Source organism: Tenrec ecaudatus, chromosome 7, assembly GCF_050624435.1.
Source record: "Tenrec ecaudatus isolate mTenEca1 chromosome 7, mTenEca1.hap1, whole genome shotgun sequence".
Taxonomy (NCBI): domain Eukaryota; kingdom Metazoa; phylum Chordata; class Mammalia; order Afrosoricida; family Tenrecidae; genus Tenrec; species Tenrec ecaudatus.
This window is the reverse complement of record NC_134536.1, coordinates 118,545,531-118,573,398: the sequence shown is the minus strand read 5'-3', so window position 1 is coordinate 118,573,398 and position 27,868 is coordinate 118,545,531. Positions and strand designations below refer to the sequence as shown.

At 46.7% G+C, this 27,868-nt stretch overlaps 2 protein-coding genes across 2 annotated transcripts in view; one reads left to right on the top strand and one right to left on the bottom strand.

Annotated features, from left to right (window-relative positions):
- Nucleotides 1-27,868, top strand: part of TMEM14A (transmembrane protein 14A) — a 248,263-nt gene that overhangs the window by 40,130 nt on the left and 180,265 nt on the right. The gene's annotated exons all lie outside the window — the stretch shown is intronic.
- LOC142452904 (glutathione S-transferase A2) lies at nucleotides 5,665-26,948 on the bottom strand. The gene is made up of 7 exons (XM_075554065.1): nucleotides 26,865-26,948; nucleotides 20,622-20,736; nucleotides 14,690-14,741; nucleotides 12,831-12,963; nucleotides 11,105-11,246; nucleotides 7,670-7,801; nucleotides 5,665-5,831 (listed from the first exon to the last, which is right to left on the bottom strand). Exons 2-7 carry the CDS (start codon nucleotides 20,706-20,708, stop codon nucleotides 5,706-5,708), a joined length of 672 nt encoding a protein of 223 aa, XP_075410180.1. The 5' UTR covers nucleotides 20,709-20,736; nucleotides 26,865-26,948; the 3' UTR covers nucleotides 5,665-5,705.

The following is a 27,868-nucleotide window of genomic DNA, read 5'->3' as shown; positions in this document are numbered from 1 at the left end:
TATAGGGTTGCTATGAGTCAGAATCAACTCAATGGCCATGCGATTTGGGGGTTTCATTTCAATAGTCCACATAGAAAGGGGAAACCTGTGAAAGCCATAACTTGCATGCATCTGGGTCAGTTTTCCAGTCTCTCAACTTTTCTGCATTTGACGAGGTGTAGTCTTACCCCTTTTCTATTGCTCGTTTTAGTGGAAGGTTTGTTTCAGCTTCTCCTCTGAAAGGGATCTTCTCTGCCTTTCATGGGCTCTGGCATTTGAAGGTTTAACTGTACACAGGATCTCTCCAAGAAGATGGGGGGACGCTGTAGGAATTAAATACCAAATATGTATTTTTTCCTTACTGTTTTTTATGATCACAGATTGCCCAATGATTATATTTAAAATACTTAATGTCTAGGACGCTAAATAACCTTTACCTGCCTGTTATTTTGTGGAACTGTGGTGTCTTTGAGGTTGCTACAATGCTGCAAAGTGATGCCATCAGTATTTCAAGTACCAGGAGGGTCACTCACCCATGATGGCGGGTTTCAGCAGAACTTACAAATTCATATATGGTAGGAAGAAAGACATGGAGATCAACCAAGTAGCCAATAAAAATCTTACCAACCACAACATAATGTTGAGGTTCTTGGGTGCCCCCAAGACAGTTGCAATTCATAGTGACCCTAATTACAATAGAATAAAACCCTGCCCAGTTCTTCACCATCTCTGCCATTGTTCTTAGACTTGAGCCCATTGCTGCAGCCCTGGGTCAGCTCATCTTGTCAAAGGTCTCTTTTTTCTTTCTTTCTTTCTTTCTTTCTTTCTTTCTTTCTTTCTTTCTTTCTTTCTTTCTTTCTTTCCCATTGTCCCTCTACTTCCAAGCACGATGTCCTTCTCCAGGGAATTACTTCTCATCACATGTCCAACACATGTGAGGCAAAGTCTTGTCATCCTTGCTTCTAAGGAGCATTCTGGCTGTACTTCTTCCAAGACAGATTTGTTTGTTCCTTTGGCAGTCCATGGTACTTTCAATATTCTTCACCAGCACCATGATTCAAATGCATCCATTCTTATTCAGTCTTCCCTATTCAATGTCCAACTTTTGCATACATATGAGGCAATTGAAAATACCGTGATTTGGCTCAGGTACACCTTAGTAACCAAAGAACACCAAAGGAACACGCCTTGCTTTTCAACACCTTAAAAAGATCTTGTGCAGCAGATTTACCCAATGTAACATGTCTTTTGATCTATTGACTGCTGTTTCCATGAGGATTGGTGGTAGATCCAAGCACGGAGAAATCCTTGACAACTTCAATCTTTTCTGTTTATCATGTTGTTAGCTATTGGTCTAGTTGGATCTTCTCAACAACATAATAAGACCCCAAACCACAGTCACTGCTATCAAGTCCATAACAACTCATAGCGACCTTATAGGACTGTGTAGAACTGCCTCTGTGGTTTTCAGAGACTCTAACTCTTAATGAGAGTAGAAAGCCTCATCTTTCTCCAGGGGAGCCACTGGTGGTTTCAGCCCAATGCGTTGCCAGTCAACACCAGGGAAGGCCCCTCTTCAGCCACAGAAGTGTGCCCAGTGCATTGCTGGATGACGAGCTCCTGGACTCGGAAGAGAGTTAAACGTCGAGAGGCCACATAATGGGCCGAAGCAGCCGAGTACCATCAAAAGACGCAGGATGGGCCACTCTCTTGTACTCAGGTTGTCATGAGCAAGAGCAGACTTGACAGGAACATGAACACGATAGATACGTGTGTATGAAATATCTTAACTTATACATATTTAGCTCAGCACACTTTATATTGTTTTCAAAAATAGCACACTCATGTAAATAATGCACACAGGCATATTCCCAGAACAAGTTAAAATGAAGAAATTATGTTCAATGAAAACAAAAACACCTTCTGCCAAGTGTCTCACGACAGTTCTAGGAGAGGTGTTTCAACCTCCGAGTACTCAGTAATCCCAAAGTGTAACTTTTGATCACATTTATGTCATAAATGCCTAAGTCATGGATTAAGTAGATTATGTCCAGTAATCAGAAAACAAACAATGGAAACTATGTCTGGCCTGAGACAGTTCCCTGCATGGTCAGAGAATGGTGGTCTCCCACAGCCAATCTTTGCCCAAGTACACTGAGTCACGCACAGGGGAAGGGCTGCCCTGGGCAGCCACAGCCTAAGTCTCAGGTGCAGTCCTGCAATGCCGGGCCCCTTGTGAGTCCACTAGCAGGATGCTGTAAGTGTGGAAAGCGCAGGTGTGGCCTGTTGGGCCCCAGGCAGCTAGTTTAACAGCCTCTGGCCACTAAGGGCTGCAGGACCCTTCCGAAACTGTGGTCTCACACAGGACCCCCATCCCTCTGTGCATCGTGGGCATGGGCTGGGGATTTACAACACTGGAGTGCCGTGGTTGGCCAGCCAGATGGCACAGAGGGATACATGTGACTGTAGCAAGTGGCTGCCCGCTCTCCGGAGTGGCCTCTCCAGCCTGGGATACACAGCCAACAGCAAGAGTCCTTCCTGCTTTAGTTTGTGCATCAGAGAAGAAATCCTCCTGGAAGAGGTTGTCTCCTTCGTCCTGCCCCATTTATTTAGATCATAAATCAAAATCTCACCGCCACTGAGTCAATGCTGACTCATCGCGACCCCCTTTGGGTTTCTGAGACTGAAACTGTTTACGGGAGTAGAAAGCTCCGTCTTCTCTCGTGGAGCTGCTGGTGGTTTTGAACTGCTTGACCATGCAGATGGCAGCCCAATGCGTAACCAGGATGTCACCAGGAACCCAGATGTGAAGCATGGTAGGTATACAGGTAACTATTCATTTGCGTTTACAGGATTTTTCGCATGTTACAATTCTGACCTTAGTTTGGTTTATCATGCTGTTCTACTCTTACACTTGCCTAAGCCAGGTAGTAGTCCCTGCAAGTGGAATCATGCCATATTGTACCCTTTGTCAGTCACCTTTTGGGGGCGGTGGTTTTTGATTCATGCTGAAATTGTCCTCATAGTGATTTGCAATATTTATCTCCAAAAACCTCATTGTCATAGAGTCAGTTTTGGCGTGTAGCTATCCTGCCAGATATGGTAGAATTTCCCCTGCGGTTTTCTGAGACTGTAGCTCTTGACGGTACTTGTCTTCCTCCCGCAGAGTGGCTGGTGGTTTTGAACTGCTGAATTGTGGCGCAGCCCCACAGAACCATTACATTATCGGCATATCTTTTTCCTCGTTTGATCCTACAACCTTCAAGGGCTCCTATGATATCCTATTCATCTCGTATTTCCAACATCAACTGCCCCACACTTGAACTTTCCACTACTCAAAACAACGAAGTTTGAAAAAAATTGCTCAGTGTTCATAACTTTGCTCGGTTCATATCTTTAAAATCAACTTTAAGACCCTGAGGCAGGCATCGCATCGGGTCTCGCGGGACTCAAAGGGTGTCGCTTTGGTCTAAGTGCTGCGCTGGCTCAGACAACACATCGTGCTTGCGTTAGTGCGTTCAAACATTCGTCATTGTGCCTTTCTCCGTGCAAAATATCATACCTATGGCTCTTCCATCTCAACAGTGTGCCAACCCCTGTTCCAGGTCATGTCAGAGCCAACTCCATGGCAACTTGGGACCAACAGAGGGTAATAGTCTATGTCAAATCAAGACCTCTGTTCCTTAGATACCCCTGGGAGAGTCCCAAGAGGGAGCGTTTAGTGGGACTGAGAGGGCCTTGCCCTGAGTCCTCAATGAGGACGTGCCCAGCATCATCTATCTTAGTGCCTCGACACAGGGCTGCTAGTGTAGAGCTAAGGATCTTCCGTGGTCCAGCGAGGTTAGTGTTGGGCTGCTAGGGGAAAGGCTGGAGGTTCGAACCTACCAGCAGCTCTTTGAGAGAAAGATGAGGCAGCCTGCTCCTGTGTATTGCAAACGCCGTGGAACGGGTGTGCTCTGTCGAGCAGCAGAGACAGACCACAAACAGATGCCTTTAATGAGCTCAAATATATTTTCTCATAGTTCAGACGAGTGTGATCAAGAGGAGTCTCTATCTGTTTCAGCCTCTAGTAGCTGGCAGACCTTGTACATCTTGGCTTATAGATTCATCTTCAGATAGCCTCCATCTTCCCTCCTTGAGATTGCTACTGTGTCTAAGCTGCTCGTGTTAAACCTCAGAAGTGATTCAGTGTGGATAAGACCCTATTAACATAACACAGAGAACCCTACTCCCGTTAGGCATGTCAGCTGATTTGAACACCTGTCTTGGAGGGAGCACAATTCAATCCAGAACACCACCCCAATAGTAGGATCCCAAGTGCCCTGGTTGGTATAGTGATTGTGCATTGGGCTGTGATCCCCCATGGTCGGCCATTTAAAATCACCATCAGCTCCGAGAGAGAAAGACTGGCTCTCTACTGGGATGCTATGAATCAGCATTGACTTCCTGGCAGTGAATTTGGTTTTTTTAATTAGTTATTTGGGTTAAGAGTCTGCAGATCTAATCAAGTTAAGATTCGTGACGAGTCTGTTCATCCAGTTGATTCTGACTCATGGTGAGTCCATGTGAATCCAAGTAGAATCGGGCGCCATGGTTTTTCAATGGCTGCTTTTCTGACATGGACTGCCAGGCCTTGCTTTCAAGGCTTCTCTGAGTGCATTAGAACTGCCCACCTTTCAATTAGTGCTGATCACGCTAACCTTGTGCACTTTGGTGCCAATCTCTCTCTCTCTCTCTCTCTCTCTCTCTCTCTCTCTCTCTCTCTCTCTCACACACACACACACACACACACACACACACACACACACACACACACACACCAGGGGCCATTTGTATATTTATAACATCATTCATGGGCCATACTAGTCACACCTTCCATTATCTCACTCCTAAGATGATTGTTGTAAGTCAGAATTAACTCCATGGCAGTGAGTTTGGTGGTGGTGGTGGGGGGTGTGTGTGGTATAGATGGAGCTGCTTCTCTTTGCTGCTGTCATTTGGTATTGATGATTTTATGGGCCTGATATGGCTCATTGGCCAGATGACCCCCACTCCTTCCCTGGCACCTTCAGACAGGGTGTGGCCCTGTAGAGTCCTTCATTTCAGATCATCGGCCCCTGGAATCTTGAGAGAACAAACTTGCATTGTAGAAGGCCGCCCTGTTTGTGGTGGCTTATGATGGCAGCAGGAGGAAACAGGTGCACAGGACATGCGTGACTTTGGACATGAATGGCCTGTTTGCTGTCAGCTTTTTTCTGTCCCTCGACTGAATATGATGTCCTCTTCACAACTTCCCTGGCTCTTGGAACACTGAATGGTTCATAACACATAGCAAGCTACTCTTCATTCAATGAATAAATTGCAAATAAATATTTACAGAAAATAAAAAAAAACACATAGCTGACCCTTCAGTATCGACTCCCAGCAATGGCAGGTGCTACAGAGTAGGATGACCCCATAGGCTCTGCTTGGCTATAGTCTTTATGGAAGCAGATTTCCAGGCCTTTCTGCCAAGGTGCCCCAGATGGCTTCAACCTGTAGACGAGTAGCCGAGAGGTCCTTAACCCCAGGGGCCTAAATCTACACTTGGTTGATTTCAAATGAAACCAGCACTTCTGTGGAAAAGATTATTAGCTTCATGATAGTCAAGATGAACAGTTTGGAAATCATTTTATTGCTGTAAAATTTCAGATTTGAGTTGCATGCGCTTGGCCACCGTGCCTGCTTTATTTAACCTTGAAAATTCTCTTGGCTTCTTCGATAGCTTTCTCATCAATTGGGGGCTTCCTCTGGCTGCCAGGCTGCAGGAACTTCTTCACTGTGGGGAGGCTGCTGACTCTGGCTTTCAGGGCCTGCAGGGGACAACAGCATAGCCTCAGGGAGGAGCCAGAGGACCACCTGCCACCCTCTAAGACCCACCCCCACCGAGTCCCTCCCTCAGCACCCAAATGGGTAGCAGACGCCCAGAGAGAAAGCAAGATAAGAGGAAGGCAGCATTGCTCTATAGCACCCTCCCTGAAGACAACTCATCTCCCAGTCTTCCCCATCTTTATCCTAGGACATGTCTTGTGCATTCACTGTGCTTGTGCAACACACTGAAGAATGTGTGTTTCTGCCTGCAGATAGAAGCACCATTGAAGTCTTGGTGATCGTTACATAATTTCATGTCAACTTGATAAGTCAAAGTGTAGGGGTAGAACCTGGCCTGTCAATCAGGTCCCAGCCTGATGGTGCCTCCTTATGGGCGTGGCCTTCTCATAAGGAGGATCTTGGGAACCTCCCCTCTCTACTTTCACCTTCCTGCTGCTCAGCCTCTCTGAGACCTATCAAGCCCTGTGATCTTCCTGCACTATGCACCACTGCATGTGGCTGTGTGAGTCTGGAAGGGACTTGTGCAACATTATCAGATTTAAGGACTTGAGTTGGGATGTTTTCTGATATATAAAGCTTCTTGATATCAAGCTCTCTATTACACATATGAGTGTCACTGGATTTGTTTCTCTAGTCAACCTGGCCGAACACAGTTTCCAAATAACAGAAATGACAATACAGGAAAATCGAGCTGAGATGAAGACAGAGAAAATGAAAAACAATAAACCTTAGGGACAGTTGAAATTCATTTGCCCAGTGAGAGATCATGAAGATCAAGGATTGCAACTCAATGTAAAGAAGACCAGAATCCTCACAACTGGACCAATAGGTAACATCATGATAAATGGTTGAAGTTATCAAGCATTGCTTGGATCCACAATGAATGCTCATGGAAGCGCCAGTCAAGAGATTGGAAACTCATTGCATCAGGTAAATCTGCTCCACAGACATCTTTAGAGTATTGAAAAGCAATGATATTACTTTGAGAAATATGGTTTGCCTGACCCAAGTCATGGTATTTTCAATAGTCTCATATGCATGTGAAAATTGGACATTGAATAAGGAAGATTGAAGAAGAATCAATGCATTTGAATTGTGGTGCTGGGAAAGAATTTTGAAAGGACAAGCCTATCTGTCTTGGAAGAAGTATGGTCAGAGTGCTCCGTAGGAGCAAAGATGGTGAGACTTTTTGTCTTACATGTCTTTGGACATGTTTTCAGGAAAGATCAGTCCCTGGAGAAGGACATGATGCTGGATAAAATATAGGGTCATAGAAAGGGAGGAAAACCCTCAAGGAGATGGGTTGACACGGTGGCTCCAACCATCAGATCCAGCAGAGGAACAGTTGTGAGGATGGTGCACGACCAGGTGGCATTTCCTGTTGTTAACAGGGGCACTATGGGTAGGGGCTGACTCAATGGCACTGAGAGAGAAGGGCTGAAGAGGGGGCAAGCTAAGCAGGGAGGGACCCAACACCTGACCGATGGGCCAGAGCCCTGGTAGGATATCAGCGGGAAAGAGGCCTGCTCAGACAGACACAGAGAGAAGAAGTCCCAGAGAGCAGTGCGACCAGAGGCAGCCATGGAGAGAGGAATGGGCAGACAGATGCTGAGTCTTGGCTCTGTCTTAGGGGAAAATCCTGTTTGAGGGTACCCTGCCCTTCAGATGTCCTTGTCCGAACAAGGCCTTTTCATGCGCCAGAACCAGGACCTAGAAGCTGATCTTGGTGACATGAGGGGGCCTGAAAGCCTGGGCTGGGCTGGGGCTCAGAACATCGCCAGTGCATGGACCGTCGCCTCCATGCCCAGAAATCAGTCACCTTCAGCAGAGGGAAGTTGGCGATCAGGCTGGAGTCCAGCTCTTCCACGTAGTAGAGAAGTTCCACCAGGTGAATGTCAGCCCTGCTCAGCTTGTTGCCAACAAGGTAGTCCTGTCCGTGGCTCTTTAACACCTGGAACACGAGAGGACATCACACCAGGAGCTGCACACTCAGGAGGGGTTTCTCCTGACTCCCTGCAGCCCTGCTCCCATGCTCCTATTCCTACTGGGGACGTTCAGACTCAGGGACAGAGAGGGTTTCAGCTGCTTTTCCTCATCCTCAGCTGAAGGCCAGGCCAGAGTGTTCTCCTCCCTTCCCACATCACTGTGGCATTTCTCACTCTCACTCCATCCCAGGCATCTCCCACAGGGACCAAGGCCAGCCCCTGCTTCACATGGGGTCTATGCATTTCTAGCCCCTTAAATGCATGCAGCCTCCACACTTCAGGTGAGTCTCTCTGTCCATTCTCTCTCTCTCTCTCTCTCTCTCTCTCTCTCTCTCTCTCTCTCTCTCTCTCTCTCTCTCCTCTGCCACTCAGGCAGCATTTCATCGTGACAGTATTCTAAGTACTAATTTTGGAATCCACATGATGGGCTTACATGTATTATTGTACATTTCTTTCTTTGCATTTGTCTGTATTTTTTTTGTCTTGGCATGTTCAAAACTTTTCATAGTGAAATGTTGGGGGAAACATGTGCTATTTATCTCAAACATCCCAGCAGATTATCAAGAGTAAAGACATCAACCACTCATGACTTCACCACCTGTTAATCCTACTTGGTAACATTTTGTCAAACTCTTTCCTGATAGAAGTATGGCCTATTTTTTTATATAAAACCAAATACCATATCAAAAGCTAGGCTGCAATACACATTTGCTCAGTTCGGTGTTTGTTGGTTGTTTGTGTCTCTAATTGAAGAGACACTTCCTCTGTTATGTTGCATCTCGGGCTTCCTGGGAATGTTTCAAATTGTCAGCATCACAGGGGTCAGGAAAGCCTATTTTCCTATCACTATTTGTGATGCTTAAGGTGTTGTCTCAATGTGACGGGGCTAGGATTCTCAGTGGTCTGGCAGTTCAGACCTAGTAATCTCTCATGACAAGATTTCCTTAAATGCATAGCCTGCTTCTAATATTCATTGACATTGTGGAAAAGCTTGCTTAATTTTCATGGGCTCTTGCTCCTGCATCTGGCCTATTGAACGGTGGTTGTTGGGATTTCAGTCTGTGGCCTACTGTAATGCCTGCTGATCCTGGAAGCTGTCAGCAGCCTGTCATCTTATCTGCCAACCTTGGATTCATTTGCCTCTGCAACCAGCGGGCTATCATCTGACCTGCCACGCTTGGGTTCGTCTGCCCTTCTTGCTATTGGAGTCACCTGACCCACAGACGTGTAACTTGCCCACCTCTACATCAGTGTGAGTCATATCCGTTGGATAAACTTCCCTCTACATGTACTGGTTTTGTTTCTCTAGAGAACCCAGCCTCAGACACAATCAAATTCATAACATTTTGAATCGGGCCTGATGCACAATGAATGAACTAACATTTGTGGGATACATAAAAGAATGAATTGCAGATGGTTATTGGTCCCTTATTAATAAAAGATTATTGTATGAGTACCTCTCATAAAAGAGTACTTGGGTGGCTCTAAAACGTAAACACTAGGCTACTAACTGAAACGTTGGTGGTTCAAATCCAACCAGAGGCAAGAAATGCCTGACTGGGACACCTTTATTTATTGCTCAAGGGTGAAGTTTATTGCAAGAAATGCCTGACCATTATCACTTCCTGCTGATAGACTCCCTCATCCAGATGATTCATTTTGCTTCTAATGTTTAAGATTTAATAAAGGGTCTCTGAAATCTTTCTCAATTCGGGGTCTCTCCCCCCTTAAGACAATACATAGCTAGCAGGCTCCCCCTGCATATGACAACTGCAGGCTGATGCTCTGCGGTCACCCCTCCTGTGCAGCAGAGTGAGTGAGAAATCCACAGGGAGTAGGTATGGATGTGGAGTTGGCCAGGTACCTTATAGTCCCTCAGCTTGCATGAGAGACAGAGAAAGTTACTGTGGGCACAGAGCAAGGGGACAGGTTCTCTGATAAGATAAATAATGTGGGAAAGTGTGATCCGGTTGACCCAGTTCCCATCATCCTCACCAGAAAGTGTTCTGGGCCCAAGGCCTTTACTTATGTGGCAGAATGGGAGTGGGAGGGGCAGACCACTCCTCAGCACAGTCTGGTACCCAGACAAGATTCCTGGTTGCCATGGTGACAAGTGAGGAGAGTTTGACTTGAAAAAAAACCAAGTCAAACTCACTGTTATTGAGTTGATGCCAACTCATAGCGACTCTACAGGACAGTCTATAACTCTTGACGGGAACAGAAAGCCTAGTCTTTCTCCTGTGGAGAGGATGATGGTTTCCAATTGCTGGCCTTTCCATTCACAGCCCAAAATGTAACCATTATACCAGCGGGGCTCCACCCTTGACCTCAAAAAGGTAGCCTGCATTCTTTTTTTTACATGGTCAGAGCGCTGTTCTGTAGTTTGATTGTGGGGACAGTTAAAAAAACCTATGCCTTTGTGAAGACTCATAAAACTAGACAATAAAAAGTGTATACACATTTTTTAAAAACCAAAAAATTGCCCGGCACTGTGTGTTGGTGAGACTGGAGATAGGCTGCCCACCTGGACAGCAGGGCAACTCTTCAACACTGGGTGAGAAGTAGCCAAACAGGTAGGGGACCGGGGCATGGAGGTAAAAGAAATTAGCAGAGACGTTAGGAAAAGATGAATCAATAGGTTTTTGGGGGTCTGGCTCTAAGACTTTTGAGGAAAGCCATGAGGAGTAAAAGGAAAAAAAAATTAAAAAATAAATTCAAGATCAAATTTATCTGAAATCATGCCAGGTAAAAACCAGGAACCAAAAATGGTTCTAGGAGAAAGTAGAACCCCGGTCAGTTGCCATCAAGCCACTCTGCGCTTCCCAGTAGAGGTGTGTCAGAGGAAACAGATGGACGGTCCTGGCTCTGATGTTCCCAGGAGGAGGAGACGCATCGCTCCGTTCTTCCGGTTAGCAGCCGGGCAATTTCCCTCACGTGTTGCTTTAATCATCCTTTCTCCCACCTTGGATCACAATCTCATTCTACAGAATCTCATCGGATCTCTAGCATCGCTCTCCTCGAAACCTAGGTTCTACAGATAGCTACGGAATCCTGACCACTAGAGAATTCGAGATTGGGTTCGCATAAAATGAAATGTTTGATAAATTTAAGCTTGACTTTATAACTGATATAATTTGGGGGTAACATTAATGGTTTGAAGGATGGTGCACCAGACACGCCCAGCCTCTGGTCTCCTGCTCTGTGGTGGAGTCTGGGCTGCTGCCAGGTAGAGTCTGGGCTGCCCAAAGCACCACGCGGATGGCACTCACCTTCTCGAAGGCAGGGAAATAACGGTTGAGAGTTCTCTCTTTGATCAGGGCGATCTTGGCCTCTTTTTCCCCGGGTGGAGTTAATGGCAAAAGAAGGACCATCTCGCCCAAATCCGCCACCCCCTCTGAGTACATGTCAATGCTGCAAGACAAAAAGGGGCCATTGTCAGAGGTCTCCACCTGGGATTCCGTCACTCAGAGGTCTCCACCTGGGATTCCGTCACTCAGAGGTCTCAACCTGGGGTCTGTCACTCAGAAGGAGTTTCTCCTGCACTGGGTGCTTTGGGGGCTAGTCATGGTGCTATCATTTTCACGTTCTGTTTTGAGAATTGACATATTATATGCATGTGTGTTCAATGCATACTGTCTAACGTGTGTTCAATACATGAGCAAATACAGGTAACCGAGAAACCCGGGGCCCCATTGCAGGTCAAAGCCAAGGAAGAATTGGTAGAATCACTGCAAGCACCAAGAGATACTGTCCCTAAGGCTTGCCGTAATTGTCCTACAAACACTACTGTGAGGCATATGGACAAAGACCTGCCACCGACATCTTCTAAAGAGAGAGGTCACAAGGCCACCACCATGACAGGCATGTTCCCTCCCTCTCATGTCCGTACATGCTCAGGCCCATCTCACATACCGTGGCCCTCCCCTGACCACACCTTCCTCAACCCCCATCAAATGATCCTCCTAATTAGGAGGATTGGAATTATGCAAAACAATTATGGAGATCCATGATTGAAATGAATCCAATAAGCCATATTGAAATCATTCTATCCGATGTATATGCCAGGGAGTTTTACTTTTTCTTTCCTTCCAAACTCAACTTCCTCCAAAAGTTCAGGGATCATTGTGGTAGAATATATATATACACACATACAACTCGGTGAGATGAATGACACTCATGTTGTCCAACATTTTCGAGTTTTAAAAATACCTGCTTCTCAAAGCCTAACCCACACACCATAAATTTCATGCATGAAAGTGTAGCGTGTCACGGGGCTCAGGACTCACAGAGCACTGCCACTAAAATCAGAGCATTTGCATCCTCCCCAGAGGACCGCTGCACCTGTTCCTAGTCACTCCCTGCATCTCACCCTCCAGCCCAGGTAACAGCTTTCTGTCCCTCACATCTCTTGTGACTGGTGAATGAGCCTGAGTCGGGCTTCTTAAGGGAACCTCAGGTATCAAAGGGGCCACTGGGCCGTAGCCTTTTCTCACCACAACAAGTCCACCAGCCTCTGACTGGCAAGGTCCCTCCTCATCACTGGATCAGGGTGGGACTTGAGAACCAGCTCCTTGGATCCCTCCCTCCTCAGCCTTCTTCCCCAGACTCTCAGATCCCTTGTTCTTCTTCCCAGCAGCTGCTGATGTGCACACCCTGGAGCCCTGAGATGTTACAGAATGATCTTGGCCTCTCTCTGCCTTCTATATCCTCAGTATCTGCAAACCTCTGTTGCTGGGCTCTGCCCTGCTCACGACCTGAGTCCACCCTTACTTCTCCACCCCTCTTCTTCAATGACCTCTGCTCTGCCGGACCTCCCTCAACATGCCTAAGGCCTAGCCTGCTGCTGAGCCAGGATTCCCTGCCAGGGGCCCTCTCAGCCCTGGGCGCCTGCCCTCCAGGCCTCTCCTGCAGCCCCAGCATGCTCTGTGCAGCCCAGGTGACGTCTACGTGGTCCCCGCGTTCTGTGCTGATTGGAGAAGAGGAAAGGAGGCGTACAGGGCTCTCTCCTTGATGTCCTTCCCGTAGAGGTTGTATTTGGAGGCGATGTAGTTGAGGATGGCTCTGGTCTGCGCCAGCTTCAGCCCATCGATTTCCACCATGGGCACCTGCTGGAACATCAGGCTTCCATCTTTGAACGACAGAAAAGAACAGGTGAGGTCGCAATGATTTGCGGATCGCGCTCTTTGAACATGAAACATTAAAGTTTGCTGATCTGACAGAAGCTGCAAACCCAAAGAAACAATGATGACCAGGTAACACATCAACTGAAACAACTCTGGGTTTTCAGCTTCACAATAGCCTTCTTTTTTCTGATCAAACTATGCTTTAATTTTTATTCTCTAATTTTCTTTATCTGATTATTTTCCAGCCAGACGTAAACCTGACTCTGCTGCAATTTACAAGCTTGAAGGATGCTGGGTGTGACTGCAGCAGGCTTGCCAGCCAGGGTCCATTTTAAATGGGAAACCCCTCAATCCTGCTTGTGGTGTTCCTGGCAGGTGGTGTTCCTGGCAGGTGGTGTTCCTGGCAGGTGGTGTTCCTGGCAGGTAAGGGGGGTTGCTGGGTGGGAAGCTCTTTCGGAGCTCCTTCCATCACACCACGGGGCTGGGTGCGTGTGCCGGGCAGGCCCCTGGAATGCTGTTCCTTGCTCAGTTTCTGCCTCCTCTGACCTCTCAACTTCTTCAACATGAACTCTTTTAGCCGAGCCTGCACTATCACTAGGCTCTTACCCAGTCCGGCAGCCCTGGTGATATGATGGTGACCTGTGGGACTGCTAGCCATGAGCTTGGCCATTCAAAACCACCAGCAGCTCTGAGAGAGGAAGAGGGAACTTTCTAGTCCCTTAGAGAGTCTCAATCTTAGAACCTCACCGGGGGCAGCTCTATCCTCTCTCTTAGGGTCGCTGTGTGTCAGCATCGATTGGATGGGAGTGGCATTTGGTTTTTTGCTTTTTTCTCCAAGGCCATAAGAATAAAGAAAGCAAAGTCATGGCCACCCCTCAGCTGGCTCCTTTCACTCCGACGCAGGTCTATGTGTCTTAAGGGCAGGGCAGTGTGGGATCCTGAACTATTTGTGGCTCCTTCATGACTCCAAAAAGCTTGAGAGAGCAAAGTGAGGCCCTTCTTCCGGCCTGGAGGAGAGGGTGGGGCTGGGCGGGTGCCAGTGGGAGAGAATTGGCGTCTTGGCAAAGACTGCTGAGGTTTGAGCCTGTCTTCCTGAGTGAGCTGCCAGACCTGCTCAGGGGGCCTCGCCCCTTATGTATCCACCACTTTGCTGGCAAAGAAGCTTGTGTGCTGGACAACCGAAAGAACAGGCAAAGGTGTCTGGGAAGAATTTCAACCACAGTGCTCCTTGGAAGCAAGGATGAGGAGACTGGCTCACCTACTCTGGACATATTGTCGGAGACACCGATCCCTGGGGAACGGCATCATGCTTGGTCGATCAGGGAGAGGGCAACTGAAGAGAGACAGGCTCTCAAGGAGATGGATTGACACGTGGCTGCACCAATGGGGTCAGCGTAGGAACAGCTAACTGTGCATAACAGTTAACAGGGCCTGTCAGTGTTCCATTCTGTTGTGCATAGGGTCTCTATGGGTCAGTACCAGCTCTACGGCACCTAACCACAACACCAGCGACCGCCACACAAACACATTGGCATTGACCTAGTGTTAAAACCTTGACTGAGGATTTCTAGTAGATACCCTTCTCAGGGGGCATTTAGAATGTGGTCTTATCATTTTTCCCCTTCCTTTTTCCTATCAAAAATGTATTATTAATTTTTAATTATTAAATCCTTTTATCGGGGGCTCTTACATCTCTTATCACAATCCTTACATTCATCCATTGGGTCTTACCACTTTTTAACTTGTCCAAGTCTTCAGGGCTTTCTATAAACTTCTCTTCAAACTGAAAAGCAAAAAAAGTAAAAAAAAAAAAAAATCCTTGTTAATTTGTTCGATCGCATAATAGAGCTTTCAAATTGGAATGGCCCCCTGTTTGCGGCGCGATCCTGAGAAAGTGAGGTTTCTGAGTTTGCCAAGAGGAATCAGACCATGGCCATTTGGAACAGTTAGCTAAGCCTCACCAAGGAGAGGGCCTGTGTCCCCCCCCCCCCCCAGCTGGCTGCTCATCCTGAAGTTTCCCTTTGCCTTCCTCCTGTCCCTGGGATTAGGTATGTATTGGGGGAGTGGGGGTGTGAAATGTCATTGGGGGGAGGAGATGTGGGAGGTCATTGTCACATCACCACCCTGGAATGTGAACATCTTGGGAGGATCTGTCCCTCCACTTCAGGTGAGGCTAGGACACTGTGTACCTCCAGCGTAGGAAACACCACCAGGCTAGGGACCATCTCAAATTCCAAAGCCGCTTGACATCTGCCCTGCGTGACTTCCTTCACTCTCTTCCTCAGGCGCCTCACCCAGGCTGGTGGGTCCTGGTGGTGGCACAGTTCCTACCTCTACGACTCAGTATTTCCTCTTTTGAAAATGTGGGGCACTCTTAGGCAGAATGACCCATTTTCCAATTGGAATCCTTAGTCTAGAAAGGTAGTTATTTTATTGTGCCAACCTGGCCGATAAACACATGTGCGGTTAATTGAAGGGCAGAGGGATAAATGGCTTGGTGAGCCTCGCCTTTCTAGTTCTCAGGTCTCTTGCTTTGTGATGGTCGGACCAGAGTGCAGCTGCCTTAGCCAGTTCCCTGCTTCAGCTGGCAAGGCTCACTTCCTGCAAGACATCTCTGAGGAGAAGCCACATGGACCTACCCTGATGCAGCCCTGGGTGCTGGAGCAGCCGTGTGGAGACCCCTGCCAGTGCTGAGACGCTTACACACTCACTGACTCGGCTTTCCTCCTGCAGTTGGCATCATTGTGTGCCTTGTGAGATGGAGGAGGACTTTGTGGATTGGTGTCGGACATATGGGTTAATGTTGGATGTGTAGGTTTGGGTAGCACTGGGTTGGAATGTTTACTTGATGTGCACTTACCCTGTATACAAAACTCTCTCTTATTCACATGAATTTCTGTGGATTTGTTTCTCTAATGTACCCAGACTAACACAGTCTAGTTTCTGTGGATTTGTTTCTCTAATGTACCCAGACTAACACAGTCTAGTTTCAGGAGCCCTGGTGGCAGAGTGGTTACCTGTTGGGCTGCTACCCTCATGGTGAGCACTTCGAATCCACCAGCTCCCCGCAGGAGGAAGATGAGGCTTTCTACCCCTGGGAAGGATTCCAGTCTCAGAAGCCCATAGCAGCTGTTGTCTGCCTTACAGGGTCGCTATACTTCAGAATGGACTCGAGAACCGTGAGTTTGTTTTGGGGGTTATTTGGCCTATTTCCAGTCATTTCTTTGTAATGTAAATTGAGCCCTCCTGGCACACGCTCCAATAATTGTTTGCAGCCAAGCAGTGGACTAGCTCAGGTGTACTAGAGCTCTGAGAGCTAACAGTCTGTGTTCAAGACAAATCCATTATTCCTTAAGAATGCACTTTGTAAAAAGGTCTAAAAGCCAAACTCACTACTTTTGAGTCAATTCTGACTCATCGTGGCCCTTGCAGGACACAATAGAACTGCTCCCTTGGGTTTCTGAGACTGCCAATCTTTGCAAAAACCGGCAAGCCTCACCTTTCTTCCTCAGAGCAGCTGGTGGTTTCAAACTGATGACCTTGCAGTTAGCAGCCCAATGAGTAACCCACCATGCCACCATAGACAGACTCCATTAATGTAAACGCCCAGGGACAAAGTCATCAAGAACACGGTGGTGCCGTCCATCTGATTTGTTCTGTGCTACTTCAGCCACGTCGTAGCTCTGTGAGCTGAGTGCCGTCACGCGACATCTCCAAGTTGGAGTTTCCTCATCTGTGAAGTGGGGTCGAACCCTCCCTGCATGGTGTTGTAGACTGTTGTTAAACTACTGTTGTTTCCCACAGTGAAACAAGTCCTTAACAGTAGGGGGTGTTGAGGGGGTCACAAGAACCCCGAGTGACACACAGGGGTTAATGGGCTGTAATTGCTTGGGAGGCAATTCAGCAGGTCTTTCTCCTGGAGAGCCCCTGAGGAGTTTCCAAACACCAACCTTTCTGTGAGCTGGGTTCATGATGCTGGGGTTGTGGAATTTATGCTTTCGCAATGAATTAGCATTTGCAAAGGCTCTGCACAACTCCACAGGTCAGGCCAGGCACCCTGTGTGTGGTCACAGTTTACAGAGTGCCTAGTTCAAAAACAGCCCGATGGGATGGTGGGTGGGTCTCAAGCTGCGGTGGAGATCCATTCAGTGAGCAGGGTGTTGATTGTGAACTGGCTGGAGGTCAGAGGGAGCGATGGGGCTATGATGGTCACCCTTGGGGCACGGAGGACCGGGGAGCCCTGAGCAGGTCACTGGGTAGTCCCCAGCCCTCCACTGTGTCCCTCCAGGCTGGGAAGTCAGGATGCTCTTAGCCTGGCCCCTGGCTCAATCTTCTTGGGAGGGGCTCATTCTGTCTGGGGCACCCCCACAGAGCCTCCCAAACCACAGAGCGGAAGGAGGGGCAGACAGGCTACTCATTTATGAAAACAAAACGACCAGAGGGTCACGACACTTAGATTTTGGGGGCCGGGAGGTTGGCCTGTTTGTGCATAGCACTGAGAAGTGATTGAGCTAAAGTTCACCTAAAATGGACCCTTTCTATCTCACCGCAGGGACAAGATCTGGATTTGTCCTTGTCTAAGAATTCCTTCCCTCAGGTGCCAGGTCCCAGGAATCAGCAATGAGTGGTGTTTTTCTCAGTGACACCTCTAGAGGGCAGCATCAGCAGCATCACTGAACCCAAAGGCATTTCCTGTCCAAACTCTTGGAAGCATGGCATATGGACTCTGTCCAAAGCCCAGGTTCCCACCTCGATGGAAACCTTCCTTTCATCATCTATTTACTTGGTTGCCTCCTCGCTACATTTCAGCTGCCTTGGGGGTGAGATTGTGTGTCCATCAGTGTTTCCTAAGAATTTGCTGCAGATCTTAGTACTGAATATTGTAAGTACCATGGGCTGCCAGAAGAACTAACAAGTCCGCCTTGGAAGAAGCACAACCAGAAGTCTCCTAGAAATGGGAATGGTGAAACCCCATCTCACTCACTTTGGTCACATTCTCAAGAGAGAAACCAGTCCCTGGAAAATATCATCAAGCTTGGTAACAAGAATGAAGGCTGTTAAGGAGATACACTGACAACTGTAAGTGCAACCTTATTTTAAGGAGGGTGTGCATTTTGTCATAGGAGTTGCTATGGGGTGTAACTGATTCTATAGCATCTTAGACAGCAAAACCAACCTGATACTTAACAGAAACTTGTTAAAAATCATTGCTGAATGAATGGATTGAAACATGTAAAAGGCTCCATATTACAATCCAAGGGGCCCTCGGGAGGGGGAGAAGGGTGACCTTAGACCACTAACTGGCATTTGAAATCCCTAGCCACTCTCGGGGAGAAAGATGAGGCTGGCTGCCCTCCTAAAGATTTACAGTCTCCGAAACCCTACCGGAGTTATATGACTTGAAATTCACACAGAGCCCTTTCAGTTCTCTGTAGGATTTTTGTATGTTGCAATTCACTCTTGCCACCAACTCCACATTTATGGGCTATATTTTAAGTTTAATTACACTTATTTTCTTATTATATATTTTTGTCACAAATAGTTTCAACATCAAAAATATATAATGAGCCTCCTTTTATCCATAACTCAGTAATTGTCCCCATAGCTTCCACAATTGTCAACGCAAGTAAATCTCAGTCCAACTATACCTCCATTGCTTGCCCACATATTAAAATTTCATGCAAATTTTTATCCCAAACACTGCATTGTGCATATTTAGAAAATAAAAACCGGGGACAGAACAGAGACTTTCTGCCTCCTAAGAGACTGAGCAAAGGACTCTGTAGGAACAGGTTTGGTAAACACCTTAACATTGAAGCCAGGCCCAGCAGAACATCCTGACACAGAATTGTAGCCTGAGATAAATCTGAAAGATGCTGAGCGAGAACTGGAGCCAAGATGAATTTGAAAGAAACAGCAAGAGACCCAAGGGTTAATTTAGTAAATAATTATAAGGAGCTGCCCTTCTGTGGAGCTTTAAGCACCTTCCCTTTGACTTTAAAAACTAGAAGCATTTGCCTACACCACACCCTTTCCCAACTCCTGAGGAGGGGCTGGCTTAGCTATCTCAAGGCTAAGCTTATCTATGCTTAAAATACCCTTCTCACCTTGTGAGACAAGCCCGCTTCATTTCTGTTGACGTGACCCTATGCTTTGCTAAAATGTTCCCTTAACTCGTTGCTGTGTGTGTGTGAGTGTGTGAGGGAGGCTCATCTATGCTCCTGACAGATCACAGGGTGGACCTTGCTTGTCCCGACCCCTGGCCACTGTGGATGACAACCTGTGCTGGAAAACCACAAAGACTATTTTTAAAATAACTTTCATAATTTATCAATGAAAAAATTAATGGTAATTCTTTAATATTATCAGTAGTCATGTTTATACCTGTTGCATGGGTGTCATAAATGATTGAAAGACCGCCCATTGTGATCGGAGGATGAGGGAGTTGTTTTTCAGAGCCATGATTTCTGTGCTCATGGAACATGAGATGAGACGTTTTTGCTTACTCAAAGTTGTCTCTTTTTGAATAAGCAGGATGGGTTTTAAAAAATCAGATTTATTAAGGAATGCTTACATAAAAGATACTAATTTTAAGTGAACTGATCGCATGAGCTGTAAGCCCCTAGTTCTAGCTCTATCACATCGATCAAGGCACAGAATATTTCCATCACCCTGATAAACTCTCTCCTGCTTCTTTGTAGTCAGGCCTCCGTAGCCACAGGACTGCTACCGAGTCCATTCTGACTCCTCTCGATCCTAAAGGAGAAGTGAGAATTACCCCATGGAGTGTCCAAGCCAGTACATCTTTACAGGAACCAACAGCCTCATCTTTCACTCTCAGAAAGCCTGGCTAGTCTGAAAGGGGGATCTGTGGTTAGCAGCCCCAAAGGTAAGCACGACACCCCCAGTGCCTCCTTTACCGTCTCTCCAGCAACCACACAGAGGCACCCAGTCATTCACTATTTCCTTTGGTAGAATTTATAGATGGGGTTTTAAAATGAAATGATATTCTTTTGTGTCTGACCTCTGCCTGTATCAGCAACACGTTGTTTTATTTTGCTGAGTAGTATTTCATAAGATTTTCTATATACAAGACCGTGTCATCTGCAAATAGAGATCATCTACTTCTTCCTGTCCTACAGGAATGCCCTTTATCCCTTTTCCTTGCTTAATTTCTCTGGCTAGAACCACTAGTGTGATTTGAACAGAAGCATTGAGAGTGAGCAGCCCTGTCTGGGTCTTCTTGATCCTGAGGGTGTTGGGGGTGGAGGGGGACAGGCGTGAGCCAGTCTATGATGATAAAGAACGATGATAGTGGATGGGGACTGGGGGCTGGTGCATACATGTCTTTTAATTAGTTGTAAAAGTCCCCTTCTATTGAAGTTTACTGAGCCTTTTACTCATGAAAGCGTTTTAGATTTTATTAAATTATTTCCCTGCTTCTCTCAAGATGATTATGTAATAGTTGTCCCTTTTAGAATCAATCTGGTATTTTGCATTGATAACTTTTTCCATGTTAAACGGACCTTGTATCGTGATCTTTTGATTGAAGGGAAAAAAACTAGACAGTTCACCTCAGATGGAAGTCTCCTGCCTTGTGTGAGAAAAGCACATCACAACAGACAGTTTTAGAAGGATGTCCATGGCCTGGCTCAGAACTTACCTCAACTCCAGCTGCGGCCAAGAGCCAGCGGATGGCTTCCATTCGGCCTCGTCCATTGAAGTAATGAAGCTTGGGCTTTGCTGCCATGGTTGCAGAGGTCTGGTTTTCTCTCGACCTGAAGAAATGAATGAGTGGATGAAGGGAGGAGCCCAACCATGCAAAAAAAATGTGCTCGATGGTGTACTTTAGGATCCACCAGTGTGGACGCCGCCAACAACACAGAAGGCCAGCGTGATGGGCCACTCTGCTGCAGCCTGGAGGAACCCCCCAAGGTCGTCCTTGCCCCGAATCTCACGTATCTGTGGCCGCCATGGTGAAATACAGTCAAGCCAGTCACTTGTCTTCCTCTTAAAAGGATAACGGATTAAAGACCCATGCGTTAATAATGCTAGTAGGAGGACGGCCGACGAGACAGCTGATGGGCTCGGCCCAGTGCTTTCGGTACATTAGAAACTCCCTCTCCTTTATCATCATGGTGGGGCTCCAAAGACTATCAGGCTATCACGTGAAAATGGTGTTATGCCGAAGTGGGGGATGACTACATCGTTTACACAACTCTCACATGCCATCCTGCTATACCTGCCAAGCCACTGAGACCCCAACCCATGAAGTAGACCTCTAATATTAACCATGACAGCCAGGGTTAATCTCGCGTGTTCCTGCCACGTGTATTTCATGAACGCGCACATGCATACTAGATAGTGTTACTCTTGCCATCGACGCAAAGTGCCAGGTAACGGGATCGTCACTAAGTGAGCAGCAGGTGGCCTTTAATCTCCCTGGCTGCTTCGTGAACAGTTACTCCTCTGCGTTCAGACCATGAAAAGGAGGCTCGAGCGCTTAAATGGAGCATCCACACCCATTCTTGACGGGTATCAACATTCATGTCCAGGATTAAGAGGGATCCCATGCAGCGGAGGACCCTGGCTTTTATTTATTTTTATTATTTTTTGGAGGACCCTGGTTTTTATTTATTTTTATTTTTATTATTTTTTGTAGGACCCTGGTTTTTATTTATTTTTTATTATTTTTTGGAGGACCCTGGTTTTTATTTATTTTTTATTATTTTTTGGAGGACCCTGGTTTTTATTTATTTTTATTTTTTATTATTTTTTTGGAGGACCCTGGCTTTTATTTATTTTTATTATTTTTTTGGAGGACCCTGGTTTTTAAAGGCCATGTAAAGTTGGGGTGGCAGAGGCATCTGGCCCCACTGGCTTCATGAGAGAGAAAGAGAATCGCCATCAGCTTTGGCCAAGGTTGATTGCTGTGGAGCCATGCCAGACCTACTTCCTCTCTCCAAAGTCCGCAGCAGTGTTGACCCCAGCCGCCCCTCCTGCGGCACTCTCAACTTCTCTTCTGGGATTGATCATTCACTGCGATGACCTCACAGCTCAGACAGGCAGTACTTCCCCTGATGCGGTTTATTAGGAAGTAACAAGTTGCAATTCAGGATACGGTTCTTTGATCAGGACAGCTTCTTCTCAGCCGTGCCTGCAGGCAGGACTCCCTCTGGCCCTTGCCTTGTGCCGGACACACAAGTTGGGCAAGTGTTGCAACCTTCAGTACTTCCACCCAGTAAGTGCCCTGTGTCTCACAGAGAAAGGGCAGTATCGTTTCACGAGACGTGAGATTCCGTTATCAGCACGGAGCAGGTGTGATCAGATGGGGGTGTGCACACTTTGGTCATTTTTAATAGCAAGAGCTGCACGGATGAAGTCCAGGAAAGGACACAGGAAAGCCCTCGTTTCATCCCAGGGTGCCTGGAAGATGGGAGCCACGTCAAGAACCAGAGAAGCCAACTCAATGACTTCAGCCAAAGCGCTTACCAGGTCTGACCATAGGCACAAAAAAGAAAGCTTAGACTAAGGGAGATTGGTTCGAATCTTCTCTCCAAAGCCCCAGCGCTGCTTAGAAAGCATTAAGATTTGTCTTCCAACGTTTACTCTTGTGGAGTTTTGGACAAGGCATATCTATCTTTACTCAACGATACATCTCTGGAGTAGTGTGTGTAGCTTGAATTTTAGATATCAAAATGTCTCCAGATGTGGACCTCGACATTCTAACCTTTTAGAAAGGAAAGAATCCTTGGACAATATATTCAATTCATCTGTGTGGTCATTGGGGAGTTTGTATATTACTTTCTTATCATGAATGATAAGAGAGGCTATGATTCAGCAGAACTGAAAAGGAGAATAAAGTTTTACTACTAATTAAATACATTAAGACTATTTCATTGCTATGGACCGGAGTTCACCGCACTATTAGAAATCCGTGCACTCAGCTCATTTATAGCTTAGGTTCATGTTACAAAAGGGAATGGATATTTATCTTACACAATATGTGCTTTCATGATAACACACTCTCCCTTATAATCCAGTTTCTTCACATTCGAAATAAAAGGCTTCCAAAGGTCTGCTGGAGGCTGGAGCACAGGCTATCAAAGTATGCTGCCCTCACACAGAGATTGAAAATGAGAAAACGCCTTCAATTTGCCAGAGCCCTTGTCCCAATTAAGGCAATAGTTAGCGAGTGCGTCCACCACCTACAGCCACCGCGTGAAATCGCTTTTGATAGCCCATTTTCCAGATGAGGAAACTGCTTTCATAGAGAATAAACCACCTGGCCCACAAACACATTTCTTGAGTGTGGAGTCAAGGTGAACTCACTCTTCCCATTTCAAGTGCCGGGCATATTCACTTTCCATGCTATCTTTAACCCAATCACTACGCTTTGCTGAGAACCTTATATATTTTCCTGGTCAGAGTTCACCTGCCAACTAAAGGTTAGAGGGAGCTCCATTCTGCTAGCTGTTTTGAGAGGCTTCACTGGAAGAGAAAATGGGTAACAGTAAGCCTTGCTTCATCCCCCAAAACTGTTAATAAATGGACTCCTAAACAGAAAACAAAAAGACAGCCCCAAAACTTTGCCATTTAATCTGTGACCCCTCAGGATGCCCCCATGGGAGAGTAGACCTGAGTTGAACAGGGTTTTCTTGGCTGGAATCTTCACAGGAGGAAGGAGCTTGGGTGGAGCGAGTTGTCAGAAGCGAACACCAAGGTTGGTGGTTTGAACCCAGGGGGGTCTCTGAGGAAAAAGAAGCTGCACACTGCTCCTGTGACGATCAAAGCCAAGAAACCCTCTCTGAGACACTAGACTCTGCAGCATACAAGGTCGCCATGAGTTGGGGGCCATCTTGAGGACAGCTACATCTGAGATAGTTAAGGTTTATTGTGCCAACCTGGCCGATAAACACATGTGGGGTTAATTGAGGCACGGAGAGATAAATGACTCGGTGAGCCTCGCCTTTCTAGTTCTCAGGTCTCTTGCTTTCTGATGGTCAGACCAGAGTGCAGCTGCCTTAGCCAGCTCCCTGTTTCAGCTGGCAAGACTCACTTTCTGCAAGACATCCCTGAAGATAAGCCGCATGGACCTACCCCAATGCAGCCCTGGGTGCTGGAGCAGCCGTGTGGAGACCCCTGCCAGCGCTGAGATGCTTACACATTCACTGACTCAGCTTTTATCATTGCGTGTGTTTTTGAGATGGAGAAGAACTTTGTGGATTGGTGTCTGACATATGAGCTAATGTTGGACTTGTGGGCTTGGGCAGCATTGGGTTGGGATGTTTTCTTAATGTGCACTTGCCCTTTCTATAAACTTTCTCTTATACAGATGGGTTTCTGTGGATGTATTTCTCTAATGTACCCAGACTAATACATCTTTGTGGACGTATGTTGCCAGACAGCTCTCTCATGAAGCTCCTGGGTGAGCACCACCTCAGGCCTTCAGGGTGGTGTTCCTAGGTGTCATTGAGTTGGTTCCAACCCACAGCAACCTTATGCACAACAGGGAAAAACACTGCCCAGTCCTGTGCCATCCTCACTGCTGTTCCTCTGCCTGAGCCCATTGCTGCAGCCATGGTATCAATCCATCTCCTTAAGGGCCTGTCTCTCCTTCACTGCCCCTCCCCTTTACCAAGCATGATGTCCTTCCCCAGGGAGCAGTCTCTCCTCACCACATGTCCAAAGTGTGTGAGACGAAGTCTCCCCATCCTTGCTTCTAAGGAGCACACTCTGGCCGTGTTTCTCCCAGGATAGATCTGTTTGTCCTTTCAGCAGCCTGGAGTACTTTCAGATTTCTTCTCCAGCCCCACAATTCAAATGCACCCAGTCTTCTTCGATCTTCTCTGTTCAATGCCCAACTTTCACATGTATGTGAGGCAATTGAAAATGCCATGGCTTGGGGCACATGCATCTTTGGTTATAAACCATTTGTGCCACCCAGAAGTACTCAGATAACTAGATTTTAACCTGAGAAAGATATCAGCTGCTGATTTGTTGAACAGGCGGAGACTAGTGGACTCCCTGATATTCTTCAACCCTTAACCTGAAATTACCTCTTGAGGTCAAGTGTTGGGTAAATAACAGTTTGGATCCTAAAGTACAGCCTATCGCGCATGACTAATGAACTTTTAAAAATCAACAATAGATCATAGTTAAAAATTAATCTAAAGCAAAAACGAGAAGATGACGAGGCAGAAGAACGAAAGTATTAGAAATGGAACAATAAGAATGGAATGAATGAGAATAATGATACATCGTGGAAAACCTAACCATCGTCAAAACCTGTGTTGTAGATGTTGACTAGGCTCCTGACTTTCTATGTCAACTCTTACCTTAAGCACAAGACACCATCTTTAAGGAAAGAAAATGAGCTTTCTTTGAAAGGATGAAGCCATATGATCAATGCTAGCAAATGAGAGATGCTACATCTCTGGAAAGATCCTCATTGCAGTGTTTCTCGGCAGGCTTCTGGGGGCTTGTTTAATTTTGACAAGAGTACATCTTAATTTGGAATTGTCCCAGCCCACATAGGAGTCTATAGCTACTCATGTACACATCTGTGTCCCCACTAACGTGTGGGCCAGACCAGTGACACGTTCTCTCTCAGAGTGGTAGGCATGATGTGAGGGCACTGCCGGATACGGTCAGACTCTCAGACCGCTGTACCACTGCCTCATTTGAACTTGGTTTAGGAGCAGGAGTATGTTAGAAACATCAAATGACACTGTGCAGCTGTGGTGCGATGATCAGACCCAATCCCCCACTATTGACACAAACCCGACACGGGTTCGGACGGAGCCAGAGAGATGTGGAAAGGACCTCATAAGCCGGGGACTGTTTAACCTGGCAGACGGAGAGGGTTAGGAAATACTGGCTGAACTGGGAAAAAGACAATTCAAGTGAAGGGCATGTTGTTCTCGTAGTCAATGCCGCTACTCTCGCGTTACACAAGTAACATGCTATATATTTAGATTCCTTTTGAATATTCAGACAGTTCTTCACCAGAAATCTGGCTTCCCTGCCAGGACACAGCACCATTCCAGAAATAGCGCACAGCCAAGAGCGCCCGGACTTGGCACTGCCTCACAGACTATCTCTTATAAAATCATAGATTCAATCCTGAATCATAGAAGCCCAGCATGTAATTCAGGGTGGCTTATTTCCTATGGAGGGGAGAGCTAATATAGGTGGATTCCACCAAGCCCAAACCAAACGGACCGCCGGTGAGTCAATGGCGACTCATCGCCACCCGATAGGACATGGTAGAACTGCCCCCCTTGGGTCTCCGAGACCTTGAATCTTTCCGGGAGTGGAAGGCCTCGTCATTCTTCCAGAGAATGTCTGGTGGGTTCAGAGACATTCTGCCAGCAGCTCTGGGTGGTCCAACAGGTCAGCAGTGCTCTCTGGGTCCCCACCCGGGCATAAATTAGGACTGTGTGGGGCAGGCAATGGTGGTTTTGTTCAGCAGAGGCACGGGTCCAGCCAGGTTCCTGTCCCTCTCGCTGGCCAGTTTGCCCACTTTAAAGGTATAGCAATTACAGGTTGACTTCTCTTAACACTGAGTCCGTTCTACTGGAAAAGCTACTAACAGTAAATACCTACCTGCCCTCAGTCCTGGAATTCTCACACAATCTAAAAGGATAGCATTCCTTTTTTTGCCTCCTCTCGTGTCACTCATTTTTCTCATGCCTTTGTTCTCTAAGCTCATTGCTGCAGAAATCCATCAGCAACGGGACAAACAAGTCTCACACTCGCTTACTTACACACACGAACCGGCCCAATGAAACCACAAAACAAGACCTCACCTGTTCTAAGGACACCTTTTAAAGTCGTCCTCTAGTCCTCTACAGGTGAGGCCGGGGAATAGCATGTGAAAGGGCATAGTAACATCAGTACTCACCACACAAAGGTCTGCTCCCGGCGTAACGCACCAACTCACCAGATCTTGTCCTTATAAACTGCTTCCACAACTTAAATCAATCCTTCCCCTCCCAGAGCTCAGTTCAATTAGCCACGCCCATGTGTTGTACAAAAAGTCAAGTCATCCTCTGATTGCAAAACAACAAGTTAATATGTTTCCTTTCAAGGTTGGCCATACCTCTAGACCAAAGTCCTAGATGTACTCGATTCTCTCTGCCAGCCCGTGCGGCCAGGCTCTTTGGGGAGAGTCTCTGTAGGAGTTCCCATGACCTGGATACAAGGATACAAGAATGCCAATTCTGGGAGTGTGCTGGGGAGATACCACGACAAAAAGGCAATAGGGAGGGACTGTGGGGCTTTTGTTTTGTTTTTTGATAGCAGGTTGACAGATAAAACATGGGATACCCTGCTAATAGAAACTTTTGTCCAATAATAGGAATTAGATTTACTTTGCGTTGGGAACAATTATAGCCCAAGAACTAAACAAGATGTATTTATACTTTTAAAATTCCCTATTCACATTTCATTGCTTGCCCCGTATTTTACTTGCTGAAACTGGCACCTCTATGGCATCCCTTCCTCTTTGCACTACACGCAAGCCAGTCTCGCCAACCTGTGAGCCTTGGCACATGACATTGGTTCTGACTGGAAACTTCCCCCTTTGCCTATGTGCATGCAGGACTGGAACAAGACCCACATGAAAGTAAAAGATGGATACGCCTTTACTGATGGCTACTGCCAGATAGGCTCACACCCTGGAATGATAAAAAGGAGTTTTTTATACTGTGGAATGAACAGCAACAGGGCAGGTGGTGTCATGCTATTATGAGGAATGAGAACGGATCAGATAAAACGGGTTGACAAGGAACGTCAGCAATAAATGGTAACGGGCTAGCAGTGACAGAGTTACAATAGTTGCAACGTGACCCTGCCTTACCACAAAAACGGCTACACTCAGGTGACCTGGTACGGTGACCCTGGAGT

Coding starts and splice junctions, on each gene's coding strand:
- LOC142452904 (XM_075554065.1), bottom strand. CDS start 20,708: ATGGCAGCAAAGCCCAAGCTTCATTACTTCAATGGACGAGGCCGAATG. Junction 14,742..20,621: donor TGGCCGCAGCTGGAGTTGAG/GTAAGTTCTGAG, acceptor TTTGCTTTTCAG/TTTGAAGAGAAGTTTATAGA. Junction 11,247..12,830: donor GACATCAAGGAGAGAGCCCT/GTACGCCTCCTT, acceptor TTTGTCTTGCAG/CATTGACATGTACTCAGAGG.